Genomic DNA, 13575 nt, shown 5'->3' with positions numbered 1-13575 from the left:
ATCAGTGCTCCCCGGTGCCCCACACCATGGGCACCAGCACCCTCTCCACTCCACACCTAAAGAGACAGAGGGACCTACAGCTTGGTAACTTGGCTAAGATCACACAGCTGACTCCCCATCACTGTCTGCCTTCCGAGGGAAAGCTCTGCATGGGAGAAGCAAACGCGCTGAGCGGATAGGCTGGGGACCACTCTTGCAATGCAGTGCTTTTTAACATTAAGAAAGCTTGGAAAACACTGACTTGGCCAGCCAGGAGGAATCCGTAAAGTAAGACAAAGCATTATGTACTGAAATAATAAGTTAACCTTCAACAACAACAGAAACTAATATCTGTAATGAAGGGAAAAACAACAGTAAGAAGCAAGCAAGCAAGATTTTATAAAAAACTTCTCCATAAATTCTCAATTTCCGCACTAATTTTTTTTTTAAACTAGAAAGGCAGATATAAAGAGAGAAAGAGAGACACAGAAAAAGATCTTTCATCTGCTCATTCACTCCCCAAGTGGCCAGATTGGCCAGAGCTGAGCCAATCTGAAGCCAGGAGCCAGAAGCCTGTTTGGGTCTCCCATGTGGGTGCAGGGTCCCAAAGCTTTGGACCTTCTACTGGTTTTCCCAGGCCACAAGCAGGGAGCTGTATTGGAAGTGCAGCAGCCAGATCCAGAATTGATGCTCAATTGGAATCCTGCTGCTTGCAAGAGGATTAGCCAATCAAGCCATTGTGCCAGACCCTAATAAACATTTATTAGATCCACCTTGTTTGTGTATTGAACACTCAAGAAAATGGTATTTCTGGGTCCCAAGAAGAAAAATATTAAATAGGGGCTGGTGTTGTGGTGTAGTAGGTTAAGCCCCCTACAGTGCTGGCTCAGTTCCTAGATGCTCACTTCCAACGGCCTGGGAAGCAGCAGAAGACAGCCCGAGTACATGGGCCCCTTTATCTATGTGGGAGCCTCAGATGAAGCTCCTGGCTTCCAGCTTCAGCCTGCTCCACACCTGGCCCAGCCCTGACCACTGCGGCCATCTGGGGAGCGCACCAGCGGAAGGAGGGTCTTTCTGTCTCTCCCCTTCCCTGTTATTCTGCCTTTCAAACTTTTTAAAATAATAAAAGCAGAGTAATCTTACCAGTATCTCTTTTATTGCAATTCTCATTACTTTTTCAGTCTCATTGATTTCCAGCGGTCTTGCAATGGCTTCTGTTCTCAGTTCCTAGAGCAAACAAAAAACCATTTCCATATATTTTCAGAAAAGTTGTTTCAAAACCAATATTCTTAGATCTAGACATGGCTCAAAGACCAAATCTCAATATTTCATTGCAATGTGGTCTCTGATACCACACTTGCCTCCTTGCTTCCCTCAAGGCCGGCCCAGGCTCCGAATGCCCTCCTGGCCTCACTCCACAGCTCAGGATCCTCAACCTGTAGCTCCACATGCAAATGTGAATGCAGCAGTGCCATCTTCTCCCTTACATCTGTGTCCTCATCGCCACTCCGCTCACGGGACACCCGAACAACACGGTGAGATGTGCTGCCTGCATCCCCTGTCAGCTCCACAAGTTTCCTGCGACTAAGCCCTGCATGGTGCTTACCTCTGACTCAGGCTCGTCTTGGCCCAATCCTGGTGTTAACCAGGAGCCAATCAAGGTGGCAGTACTGGATGCTTCTGAGAAGTGGGATGCATTCTGAGGTTTGCCACCGACTGAACGTGTGTCCCATTTCCCTGGCTCCTGTGTTGAAATCCTCCCATCGTGATGATATTGGGAGGTGAGGTCACAGGGCTGTACGCCCAGGAAGGGCATGAGGGCCCTGACAAGAGACCATGCAGAGCTCCTCGACACGTGTCACGCGAGGCCTAGCAGGAGGGAACAGGCTCTCACCAGCTGTCACACCTGTGGGGTCTCTGATCGAGCACGGGGAGAAGGACACGTGTGTTTATACACCTCTCAGGGTAGTGCGTGCTGTCGTGGTAGCCCAAGTGGACTACACGAGGCTCATGGCCGTGGTACCAAACACAATCCATGCTTCCTCTACTGAGTGGTGCACTTCATCTCCACACGGGGGAAAACACCACCAACAGGGACAGCTTGCTTACTCGCTGCTTGCTTGCAGAGGAAGAGCTCGCTGCCTTGCCCTGGTTGGCGACCGCTGGTGGGGGACAGCCTGGGCACCAGGCAAGGTTAACGTGTGGCGGAGCGGGTGAGGGCAGGGAAGGACCCACTGCCAAATGCTGGTTAAAGGCAGTGCCTGGAAGAAGGATGCACCAAAGTTCCCAAGGCCACATCAACTGCAGCTGATGGGGAGTGGCTGCCAATCACCAATCCCAAACTTTGCTGCGGTGAGTGTCACCCAGGAGATTTCTGCAACTCCCAATGCCATCAGAGTGATCCCCTGGTGATCCCCGGGCAGCAGGGCTGGCACATGTGGGTGTAACCAAGTATTTCTCACGAAGGATGCTGCGGCCAAGGAAGCTGTGAGGAACAAGCATCAGGATGAGGAGGGCTGGTACAGGCATGGGAGGGCAGTCTCAGCCACACAGCACAGATCCACCTCTCTCAGCCGGCACACACCAGAGAGGAAGAGCAGCTCATGTTTGATACCACTCTCCCACGAAGCATGAATTACACAACCGAAAGAAACCAAGAGACACAAGGCAGAAGCGGAAATGAAGAGGAAATGTGCTTGGTTAAGGAAGTTATCCTGACACTGCTCACCCTCAGCTCAACCTCCTTGCCCAGCAAGTCATACAGGGACGCTCCTTTGGAAGTGATCTCAGAAGCAAGCTGCCTGGCTGCTTTCAGGTCGGCCACCTGGAAGAAAAACAGCCAACCCAGAAACCTCAGTGAGGGGCTCTGATTGGGCATTCAATGCTTACCAGTACAGCTGCTTCCTTCCAGCCGGAGGTTGCACCACAGGACACACTTCAAAGCACCACACACCAACCTGCCACAGCTGAGAGCTCTCAGGACAGCTGCTGAGGACACCTGGGCCAAGCAGACATGAGGCCAGTCCAACAACTCCTTGCTCTGAGACACCAACATCAAGGCCAACTGAGTCCACAAGCAGGAGGTACAAGGGAGTCTTTTTTTTTAGGCATAAATGGCACTTTTACTACAATGCATTAAAATAAAGAAATTAATAACAAAAATAAGTCCTGCAACATGCAAGCTTTTAAACCTGTTAAACCACTCTGGTGAAACAGAAAACAAACTGAAATTTTAATTTTTTTAAGTAATAACGATGAAAACATTACACGTTAGATCCTCTTTCTATGTGATGTTAATGGTGAAAAGAAAGCAAACATTGTTCATCCTACTCTTTTTTTTTTTATACCAAGAAACTATTATTTTTAAAGTTTTGCTTGTTTTATAGCAAGAGAGGGAGAATATCCTATCCTCTGGTTCATTTCTGAAATGTCATAAAAACCAGGGTTGGTTCAGGCAGGACCAAGAGGCAGGAACTACATCCAAATGAGCCACATGGATGGCAAGAACCCAAGTAAGTCCCAGCCCTGCAGAGCCTTGGCAGGAAGCCAGGCCTGAAGCAGAGGGATCAGGATCCACCAGCATTCCAATATGGGGTGTTACAAGGGAGTCTTTTCAAAGGGCTCACAGACTGGGGGCCAACACTGTGGTGTAGCTGGTAAAACTACCACCTGCAGTGCTGATATCTCATATGGGTACTGGTTTGAGTCCTGGCTGCTCCACTTGCAACCCAGCTCCCAGCTAATGTGCTTGCGAAAGCAGTGGAAGATGGCCCAGGGCCTTGGGTTCCTGCACCATATGGGAGACCTAGAAGAAGCTTCTGGCTCCCAGATGCAGACCAGCTTATCTCCGGTCACTGCAGCCATTTGGGGAGTGAACCAACAAATCGAAGATCTCTCTCTCTCCTCCAATACCCTGTCCCCCATAACTCAACCTTTTAAATAAATAAATACTTTCAAAATACAAAAGAGTTCCTGGATAAAAAACTGAAAAGGTAATGTCAATTTTCCATGAGCTTTTCAAAGCTGCGAGAAGGCTGACATGCTTCCTCTTGGAGGTCACAGAAGGGTCCCCGACAGCAGCAGGATAAATGGAGAGTATATGCCTGATACCCTCCTGGAGGCCTCTACAAAACTTCCCCTTGCAAACTCTTACTCTGAGGCTGTGGGGCTACAGCCACCAGCATTGCCAGCCGTCCCAGGTTCCCAGGTGGGAGCCACTGCAGGAAGACAAGCAATGACCCTCACCTCACCCAGCCTTCAAGCTCCAGCTTCTCGTCCCTACCCAGCACAGCCCTCCAGCTCCGGCTGCCGTCCCCGCTCTCTGCAGGATTCCCCTCACACTCCCGCTTCTCAGCAGTACAGCAGGCAGGGCTTCCGTCACACTCACTCCTCCACCTCACGGCTCCCCCATCAACGTGCTCATGTTTCCCACACCCACGGCTCCAAATGGGCTTGTCCCTGCAACCCAGCCTCCGCTCCACCTCCCCAACCACCCAGATTCCTCTGCATTTCAACAAGGGTCAAATTCATCCTTTCAGGCACTCAGACTGAAAACTTGAGTGCTGCAGCCACTTACCACGGCAGCCACGTCCACCATGAATGGTACAGAACGTTATAGAAGTTAACGCTCGGTTCCTTGGCAGGGCTGGCCATATGGCAGTGGCTCCATCCGGCACAGCACAGACGCAAACACAACAGCCTGGCACTGCCTCAGCATCTCCCCTGCGCCTTCTCGTTTACACTCGGGCCGCCTCCGATCCCTGAGACCTACCAACACAGTGTGCTAACCTCAAGCCCAGGGATGGGGAATTTGAATATTTACAGTATCATTCATAAATCACACCAAATTATTAATGGAAAAATTAGCCTATTGTGGAGTCTGAATTTTGAGGCCTGTCTGCCTTTGTCTTGACAGGGCCAGACCAAATGACCTCACAGGCCTCATCAGGCCCACAGGCCACATGTCACCCACCATGGCTGCACCTGCTTCTCGCCACCAAGCAGCCTAGTGCTCAGGCCCAACCTGAGGTGATGACAAGGTTCACCCAGCCAGACCTCCTGGGTCGTTGTGATCACCACACCACAGCAGCAGCCCAGTTCAGGCCCCATGGTGTCTGTCAGAAGCCACTCCAAGAACTCAGGTCCTGGAGTAGGCCGTGCTCCTGTTCGCACTCCTAATAGAGTTCCCTCATTCCTAGGCCAGAGCTGGGAGCTGAGGTCTCCGTGGGGCCAGGGCAACCTCAGCGGCAGCTCACCCATCCTGACTCAGCAAGCAGCTCTTTTCCATTTCCAGTTCTTCATACCTCATGGGACCATAAGCTGCTACCGCTCAGGCTGGGAGGTCCCTCAACAGAGGCCCCTATACTTGCCCTAAACCACGCACGCCAACCATCACAGCGAGGCTTGGGGACAAGTCTTCAGTTTTGCTTGTGGTGTCAGTTCTCCATGCCAGACGGCCCTGAGCTCTGCTTTGCCCATGCCCTCTGCCCAGAGTGCCCAGAATCTGGTGCTTTCGAAATGGCTTCCTCCAGCTACGGAGACGCCTTCAGCCCGGAATCTGCAAATCAAAAGCTCTGCTCAAAATCCTAGCACCTTCGCTCAAGAGTAACAGTGAAAGGCGCTCCAGGTGCCAGAGGGCCCGTCACAGCCTTGCCTCCAGCCCTCATCACCCAGCTTCCCTGCTCTGCCTCCAACGCACAAAGCGCACTCTTAGAGCCCACCTGCTGCACGCTCCGCCGCTCCTCCGCCTCAGATCTCTGAGGTCCCCAAGCCCTCCTGGTCGCTGTCTCCTGCCTTACTCTGACCATGGCGGGAATGACATGGGACCTTCCATACCTCAGCACTGCTCTCCAGTTGATAGTCCCTAACCCTGCAACACGGATTGAGGGTCACTCCTGGTTCACCTTGATGTCACCTAGAAGCACTGGGCTTTCCACATTCACACTCACTGCTTGTGACTCTGCAAGCACTGAAGAGCACAGCTGGCAAGATGTCCTTCAGACCTGGAGACGTGGTGCTCCGAGGCCGACAGGGACGCCACGGCTAGCAGGAAGAGCATGTCCCCGGCCCGCTCTGCAAACCTGCACGGCCCTTACCTTGGAGCCCAGGTCAAACTTGAACTTGCTGATGTCTTCCTCTCCTATCTTAGAGCCCTCCATCCCTTTGGTCTTCATGGCATTATACAGGACAGAGGTGATCTTCAGCAGCTCCTTTACCGCATAGCCATCTGCCTGGTACAGCTTCTTTGTGTTGAGCTTTATATGTGCCTTTGTGGCCTATTTTTACACAAAAAAGCAAAAGTTGAAGGTCCTTTCCACATAATGTACAAATAAAATCCTACATAGGCGATTTGAGAATGCCTCTGCCAATAATTGGAACATAACTGAATAGAACAAAAAGGAAATATTCAAGAGATTTTGCACCTTGTGAACAAGGTGTGCAAGCTGTTGTAACCCGGATAGACAGGAATTTGGTAAAAGATACCAACATTATAAATGCACGTAACTTTCACCCAGCAATTCTAATCCCATGAATTGACTCTGGCTACACTCACACACATGACAGATTATGTCAGATTACAAGTTACAGCTCTGTTTTGAAGAGCAAAAGGTGCATACAACTTAAATACCTACCTACGGGCCCAGTGTGGTAGCCTAGTGGCTAAAGTCCACACCTTGCACATGCTGGGATCCCATATGGGTGCTGGTTCTAATCCCAGTCAACCTGCTTCCCATCCAGTTTGTGGCCTGGGAAAACAGTAGAGGACGGCCCAAAGCCTTGGGACCCTGCAGCTTCGTGGGAGACCCAGAAGAGGCTCCAGGCTCCTGGCTTCGGTTCAGTGCAGCTCTGGCCATTGCGGCCACTTGGGGAGTGAATCAATGAACAAAAGATCTTCCTCTCTTTTATTTTTATAATATTCATTTATTTTTATTGGAAAGACAGATATACTGAGAGGAGGAGAGGTAGAGAGAAAGATCTTCCATCTGATGATTCACTCCCCAAGCAGCTGTGACAGCCAGAGTTGTGCCGATCTGAAGCCAGGAGCCAAGAGTCTCCTGCAGGTCTCCCACGCAGGTGCAGGGTCCCAAGGCCATCCTTGACTGCCTTCCCAGGCCATAAGCAGGGAGCTGGATGGGTAGCAGGGCTGCTGGGATTAGAACCTGTGCACATAAGGGATCTTGGCATGTGCAAGGTGAGGACTATAATCACCAGGTTCCCGTGCCAAGCCCAAGATCTTTCTCTCTATCTCTCTTCCTCTCTGTATATCTGACTTTCCAATAAAAATAAAATAATTCTTTAAAAATTTTTTAAAAACCTACCTACATAAATTACATACATTATGACATCCATGCAAGCCAACACTACTCAGGTGCTAAGTGAAAATAAGGGAATTCTGTACGTATTTGGCATATTCTCCAAATATAAACTACTAGTTGAAAAAAAGTTAAGACGCTAGCCAGTAGCATATAGTATGCTACCATATATGTAAAATACAGAAAAATACAAGTTTAATTTGCTTACATGTACCATGCAGTTTACATGTACCATGTAGAAAGTAGCACTAAAAGGTAAGTGCACTTGGGTGCAAAAAATTTTTAGGTCCATGCAATTGAGGGAACATTCAAAGAGTTCATGGACAATGCATATTAAGAAAAACTACACCTAGATAAAAAAACTTTTGCAGTGATTACTGGGAAGGCAACTGGGGCTAAAGAAAGACAGTACAGAAAGCCAGCTGAGTCATTATTTCATGGTTTTTAAAAAAACTGGATCATGAAACACATTACCTAATTCAAAATAAGCAAAGGCTGAAGTAAAGAACAGCATTTGGCGTGGTGGTTACTATGCCCCTTGGGAAGCCTGTACTCTTGTCAGAGGGCCTGGGTTCAAGTACCGGCTCCACCTGCTAGTCTCCCTTCCTGCTAATGCACATCTCAGGGGGCATCAGTGATGGCTCACGTTCTTGTTTACCACGTCAGGAGGCCTGGGGTGAGTTGTGGGCCCCTGGCTTCATCTGGCCTGGCGCTGGCTGCCACAGGCATTTGCAGAGTAAACAGGGAGTAGGAGGACTACTCTTGTCTCCATGCCTTTCAAATAAAAATGAAAATAAATAAAAAAGCAAGGAGAAAACGCCTCAACTCTGACTGGTGAGAAGGTTCCATACAAACCTGGCAAAAAAATGGTTTTAGAACTGAACTCAATTTGAAAGCAACACTAAGTAGAATGCACCCCTAACCTAGTCAAGTTTACAACTCTGCAAAATAAATAAATGCCAACTGTGGCCAGTGTGTGGATAGCAGGTTAAATCACTGGTTGCAACATAGGCATCCCATACTGGAGTGCTGGTTCAAGTCCTGACTGCTCTGCTTCCAATCCAACTTCCTGCTGAGAAAGTAGCAGATAACAGCCCAAGTACCTGTGTTTCTATCAAACCCATGGGAGACCTGGATAGAGCTCTGGGCTCCTGGTTTCCGCCTGGCCCAGCCCCAGCCACTACAGCCACCTGGGAAGCTGATCAGAGGATGGAAGATCTCTCTGTTATTTTGCCTTTCAAATAAATCTTTGCAACAAAACAAAACAAACAAACAACACCTGTCAACTAACCATGAACTGGGCAATTGCCTTAATGAAGAAAACTCGATCTTGTTCGGTCTCTACGTCAGAAGGGATGTCAGTCTGAGGCTCATACCTGTCAGAGAAAAACACAGCATTCAACAAAAAGCAGGCAACCGGGAGGACAGCAGAACCGCCACATGAGGCTCTCCACATCCCAGCCGCGGCAAGATTCAAAAGACAGCGAGAGCAACACAGCAAGCCCATGGAACAAATCCCTCCTTCAGAATCTAACGTCTAAGGAATTTCAAAAATCAAATGTGGGGCTCAGCTTACAAAATACCCCCAACAGATAGGGCTGGACTAAGTTGCAGCCAGAAGACCAGGACCCAGTCTGGATCTCCCACGCGCGCAGCAAGGACGAAGGAGCTGAACCATCATCTGTGGCCACACAGGCAGCAATGGCAGCGAGCTGGAATTCAAAGTGGAAATGGAACCTGAACCAGACACTGCAAGATGGAACAAGGCTGTCTCAAGTGGCAGTTTAGCTAAACCACAGTGTACCTGTTTTAAAACCTTTTTAGATGTATTTTATCTTCATTTGAAAGGCAGAGTTACAGAGACAGAAGAAAAAATAGACAGTTTCTGTTGGTGCATTCCCCAAATGGCCACAACATCTGGAGTGGAGCAGATCCAAAGCCAGGGGCTCCTTTTTGGTTTCCCACATGGGTGCAGGGGCCCAAGGACTTGGTCCATCCTCCACTGCTTTCCCAGGCCACAGAGAATTGGCTCAGAAGCACAACAGCCAGGACTTGAACCACCACACATATGGGATGCTGGCACTGCAGTCAGAGACTCAGTGTGCAATGCCACGACACCAACCCTCCAAAGAGTACTCCTAATTTAGTGAGTTTTTTTAAAATGTGTGTTTATTTGGGTCTGCCATGATAGCCTAGTGGCTAAAGTTCTTGCCTTGCATGCGCTGGGATCCCATATGGGTGCCGGTTCGTATCCTGGCTGTTTTACTTCCCATCCAGCTCCCTGCCTGTGGCCTGGGAAAGCAGTTGAGTGTGGCCCAAAACCTTGGGATCCCGCACCGGTGTGGGAGACCTGGAAGAAGCTCCTGGCTCCTAGCCTCAGATGGGCTCAGCTCTGGCTGCTACAGCTACTTAAGGAGTGAATCAGTGGATGGAAGATCTTTCTGTCTATTCTCTCTCTGTAAATCTGACTTTCCAATTAAAAAAAATCTTTTAAAAAATGTGCACTTATTTATAGAGGCATAGAGAGAAAGAGAGCAAGAAACCAACACAGAGAAAGAGGGGGTGTTCTCCCAGTGCTGGTTTGCTCTGCCAAAGTCTACAGTGGTACAGAGCTGGCCAGTCCATCCAGGACTCTCATGTGGGTGGCAGGCACCCGTTTCCTTGGGCCTTCTCTGCGGCCTCCCAGCTGGCACTGGCACAAGGCCGCAGGCAGGAGCCGGGTCAGCAGTGAAACTTCAGAACCATGCCTGCGTGACACAGGCATGCTGACGGCTAGGCTAAGTGCTTGCCCCAACAGATAATTTTCAAGCTACAATCAAGTCTGTCAAACTCACACACTTACAACACCACCTCTTTTGCACCACAGCATCCTGCTTCTAGGTGACCAATAAAGGAAATACAACAGTCCCTCTTAAAAAGCAATAAAGTGTAGTTCAAACCTTTTCACAAGCCACAGCAGCACCTCAGATACAAGTCCAAAATTGGGGGTGCGGAAATTTTCCATGGAAATATGTCGCGGATAACCCAGCGCTCTCATCATCTCTGTAAAATCTGTCCAAAGAAAAGATGGTTCAGCCAGTTCCTTAACAAATGGCAAGTACATGTACCCTCTGCTTCCCCTCTTCCTCACAGTCTACCGAGACCTTTAGGACAACTTTTATCACCTCTGCAAGAAGAAAATTAAAAAGGAGGCAGTTCTTTCAAAAGATTTTATTTTTATTTGAGAGGCAGAATTTTTAAAAAAAGATTTATCTATTTTTTCTTGGAAAGCCAGACTACAAAGAGGAGAGACAGAAAGAGATTTCTGTCCACTGATCCCCTCCCCAGGTGACTGGAACAGCCATCTAAAGCCAGAAGCCAGAAGCTTCTTCCGGGTCTCCCGTGCAGGTACAGAGTCCCAAGACCTTGGGCCGTCCTCAACTGTCCTCTTGGGCCACAAGCAGGGAGCCGAAAAGGAAGTGGAGCAGCCAGGATACAAACTAGCGCCCATATGAAAGCTCTGTGTGTAAGGCAAGGACTCTAGCCACCTGGTTATTGTGCAGGGCCCTGAAAGGCAGATTTGCACAGTGAAAGAAGAGACAGAGAGATGTCTTCCACTCACTGGTTCACTCCCCAAATACCCGCAATGGCCAGAGCTAGGCTAGTCTGAAGCAGAGCTGTCCTCCACTGTTTTCCCAGGCCATAAACAGCACTGGATGGGAAGGAGAACAGCTAGGACACAAACCAGTGCCCATAAGGGATGCCGGCACCTGCAGATTAACCTGTTGAGCCATCGTGCTGGTCCCAGGAAACAACATATAAAATTACCACCTAAGACACTTCACTCGCCTCAAAGCCCGCCCAGAGATGTCGACCCCTTCCCCTTCCCCGATCCAGGAGAGCTCCCCTGCGCTCCCACCCGCCATCGGCGAAGATCCCAGGTCTGGTGTCACCGCTAACCACCGGGTTGACTGTCCCGCGTGCCAGACGGCACGCTTCCGCCCGCAACAGATCACGGTTTGATCTAAGAAACATTTTCAAGTTCAGTGAGAGAAGTAACGACATGAAAATTAGGCTTAGGAATTAGCTGGGACTTTCTCTGCAATATTTTTCTCCTACTACTCAAACTAAAATGCCAGGCCTTATAAATTATTTTAAAATATTAATAGTAGGCTTTTGCGGGCCCAGCATGATGGCTCAATGGCTAAAAGCTCACTTTGCGCGTGTAGGAATCCATATGGGCACTAGTTCCCATCCAGCTCCCTGCCTGTGGCCTGGGAAAACAGCCGAGGACGGCCCAAAGCCTTGGGACCCTGCACCCACATGGCAGACCCAGAAGCAACTGCTAGCTCCTGGCTACAAATCAGCTCAGCTCCAGCCATTGCGGCTACTTGGGCAGCGAACCAGCAGATGGAAGATCTTTCTGTTTCTCCTCTCTGTAAGTCCAATCTGGCTTTCCAATGGAAATAAATAGCTCTTTAAAAAGTAATATATACATATATAAAGAGAGCGATTATAAGCATTTAGAGAGGGAGAATTCAAGTTTATGCTTCTGGGTTTTTTTTTTTTTTTTTTTTTAAGCATATAGGACCTTAACACATAACACTAAAGCATTAGTTCCCTTGTCTTTGGAAAAAGATTAAGATGTATGGCAGCATCAGAGCAGTATTCGGATTTACCACAAAACATGACACAGGCCCCTGTCAGCCGCAGTCACCTAGGGCAAATCTGTGGTGCCTGGAGCAAACACCAGTAGCGCCTGTGAGCTCCAGGACACAGCGGGACCCACCTGCAGACTTCAGACAGCGGAGGCACAAGTGCGGGCCTGGTGAACCCCAGGGGGACTGTGCCCTTGGGGCAGCATGGACAGCCCAAACAAACAGCGCCTCCTCCACCACCCGCGTGTCCCTCGCGTCCCCCACCCCGTGGCTCGGCGTTTTGTACGAATGTTCCAGAACGGTAGTGTAGCCAGATACACAAAAACCAAGCTAAGCCCACTAGCTCGCGTCAAGTGCTCCAGGGGCAGGAAGAGACCTTGTGATCACCGAACAAACCGCCGAGAGCTGGGGGGAGAGGAGCTCTTTAAAAACTGCGTGGAAAATGTGTATTATGAAAAAAATGCAGGAATTTCAAACATTTTGACACCCCAAGAAACACATGTTTTAACTTCATTTTCTTCGGCCTTTTGGACGCACCCCGCGTCACACACGGCCTGGGCCGCGGCCCCGGGGAGACGCCTCCCAGGGGCTCCGGGCACGGCGGGAAGGGGAAGAGCCGCTCCCTCAGCAGCGGGCTCCGGAGCCCGAACGTCAGGAAGACGCGCGGGCCATGGGGCAAGGAGACGTCTTACTGCGGAGCTCGCGGAAAGACATCCTGCTCCCGTCGCAGCCCACCCCGGGCCGGGTCACCGCCGGTCTCCTCAGCGTCCTCCAGTGGGGCCTCAACCCAGTCTCTATGACAACGGAGGAGCCGCGGACGGCGCGCGGTCGGGGCCAAACACAAGCAGAACCGAAACGCGGCCAGGGCGCGAGGCAGGGCCTGCAGCGGGCGCCGAAGGCAGCGGCTGACGGGCTCGAGCCCCGTCCGTCCTTCGCACACGCCCTCTCACTTCCGCATTTCTATACAGGCTGGACAGGGCTCTCGAAGCCGGGGCTTCTGCTTGGGTGCTTTCTCTCCGGCTTGTGACACGCTTGGCCCTGCGGCCCACTTCCGCTGCCGTGTTAAGGAGAACAGACAAGCTACGGGTGTGAGGCGGGCGGCGCGGCCCGCAGCGCGCATGCGCAGCCGGCGCAGCCTTCCGGGCAATCCGGAAGTGGGTTGGGCACTGCGCGCGCAAACCGTGATCTGTTGCGGGCGGAAGCGCGCCGTCTGGCACGTGGGACGGTCAACTCGGTGGTGAGCGGTGACACCAGACCTGGGATCTTCGCCGACGGCGGGTGGGAGCGCGGGGGAGCTCTCCTGGATCGGGGAAGGGGAAGGGGTCGACATCTCTGGGCGGCTTTGAGGTGAGTGAAGTGTCTCAGGGGAGAAGGACTCGCCTTTTCTATGAAGAGTTGTGAATCCTCCTGTGAACACGCGAACCTCTGTTCATAAAGGGTTACATACCTGCACACAGAGCCCCAAACTGTACGTTTTCTACAACAAGGAAATGTTCGGGGAAAGCTTTGAGGGGAATATCACATATCAAAACCATTACCCCTTTTAAAAAATCTTTCAGGACTCAGTTGGACTTCTCTATGGAAGACTTCTGTGAGGCCAGCGCTTTGTTTAATGTTAAAGCGCTGGCATCCTGAATGGGTGCCTG

General features: G+C 50.4%; 1 protein-coding gene across 9 annotated transcripts in view; it reads right to left on the bottom strand.

Moving 5' to 3' along the window:
- The window catches only part of CLUAP1 (clusterin associated protein 1), a 45094-nt gene that overhangs the window by 24199 nt on the left and 7320 nt on the right, over positions 1–13575 (bottom strand). For 3 of the 9 annotated variants that reach the window (XM_058680676.1, XM_058680683.1, XM_036492803.2), the window contains exons 1-6: positions 12622–12796; positions 10232–10343; positions 8584–8668; positions 6075–6254; positions 2708–2803; positions 1123–1206 (exon numbers count right to left, since the gene is read on the bottom strand). In XM_058680676.1, the coding sequence (XP_058536659.1) occupies positions 1123–1206; positions 2708–2803; positions 6075–6254; positions 8584–8668; positions 10232–10343; positions 12622–12643 (579 nt within the window). In that variant the 5' untranslated portion in view covers positions 12644–12796. Of the gene's footprint in view, positions 1–1122; positions 1207–2707; positions 2804–2936; positions 3093–6074; positions 6255–8583; positions 8669–10231; positions 10344–12193; positions 12500–12621; positions 12797–13575 lie in introns of those variants that run through there. The other 6 variants (XM_058680681.1, XM_058680678.1, XM_004586699.4 and 3 more) reach the window with 5 other exon arrangements.

This window comes from Ochotona princeps, chromosome 24 (assembly GCF_030435755.1).
Source record: "Ochotona princeps isolate mOchPri1 chromosome 24, mOchPri1.hap1, whole genome shotgun sequence".
NCBI classification, from domain to species: domain Eukaryota; kingdom Metazoa; phylum Chordata; class Mammalia; order Lagomorpha; family Ochotonidae; genus Ochotona; species Ochotona princeps.
The sequence above is the reverse complement of the archived record's forward strand: the minus strand, read 5'-3'. Positions and strand labels throughout refer to the sequence as shown.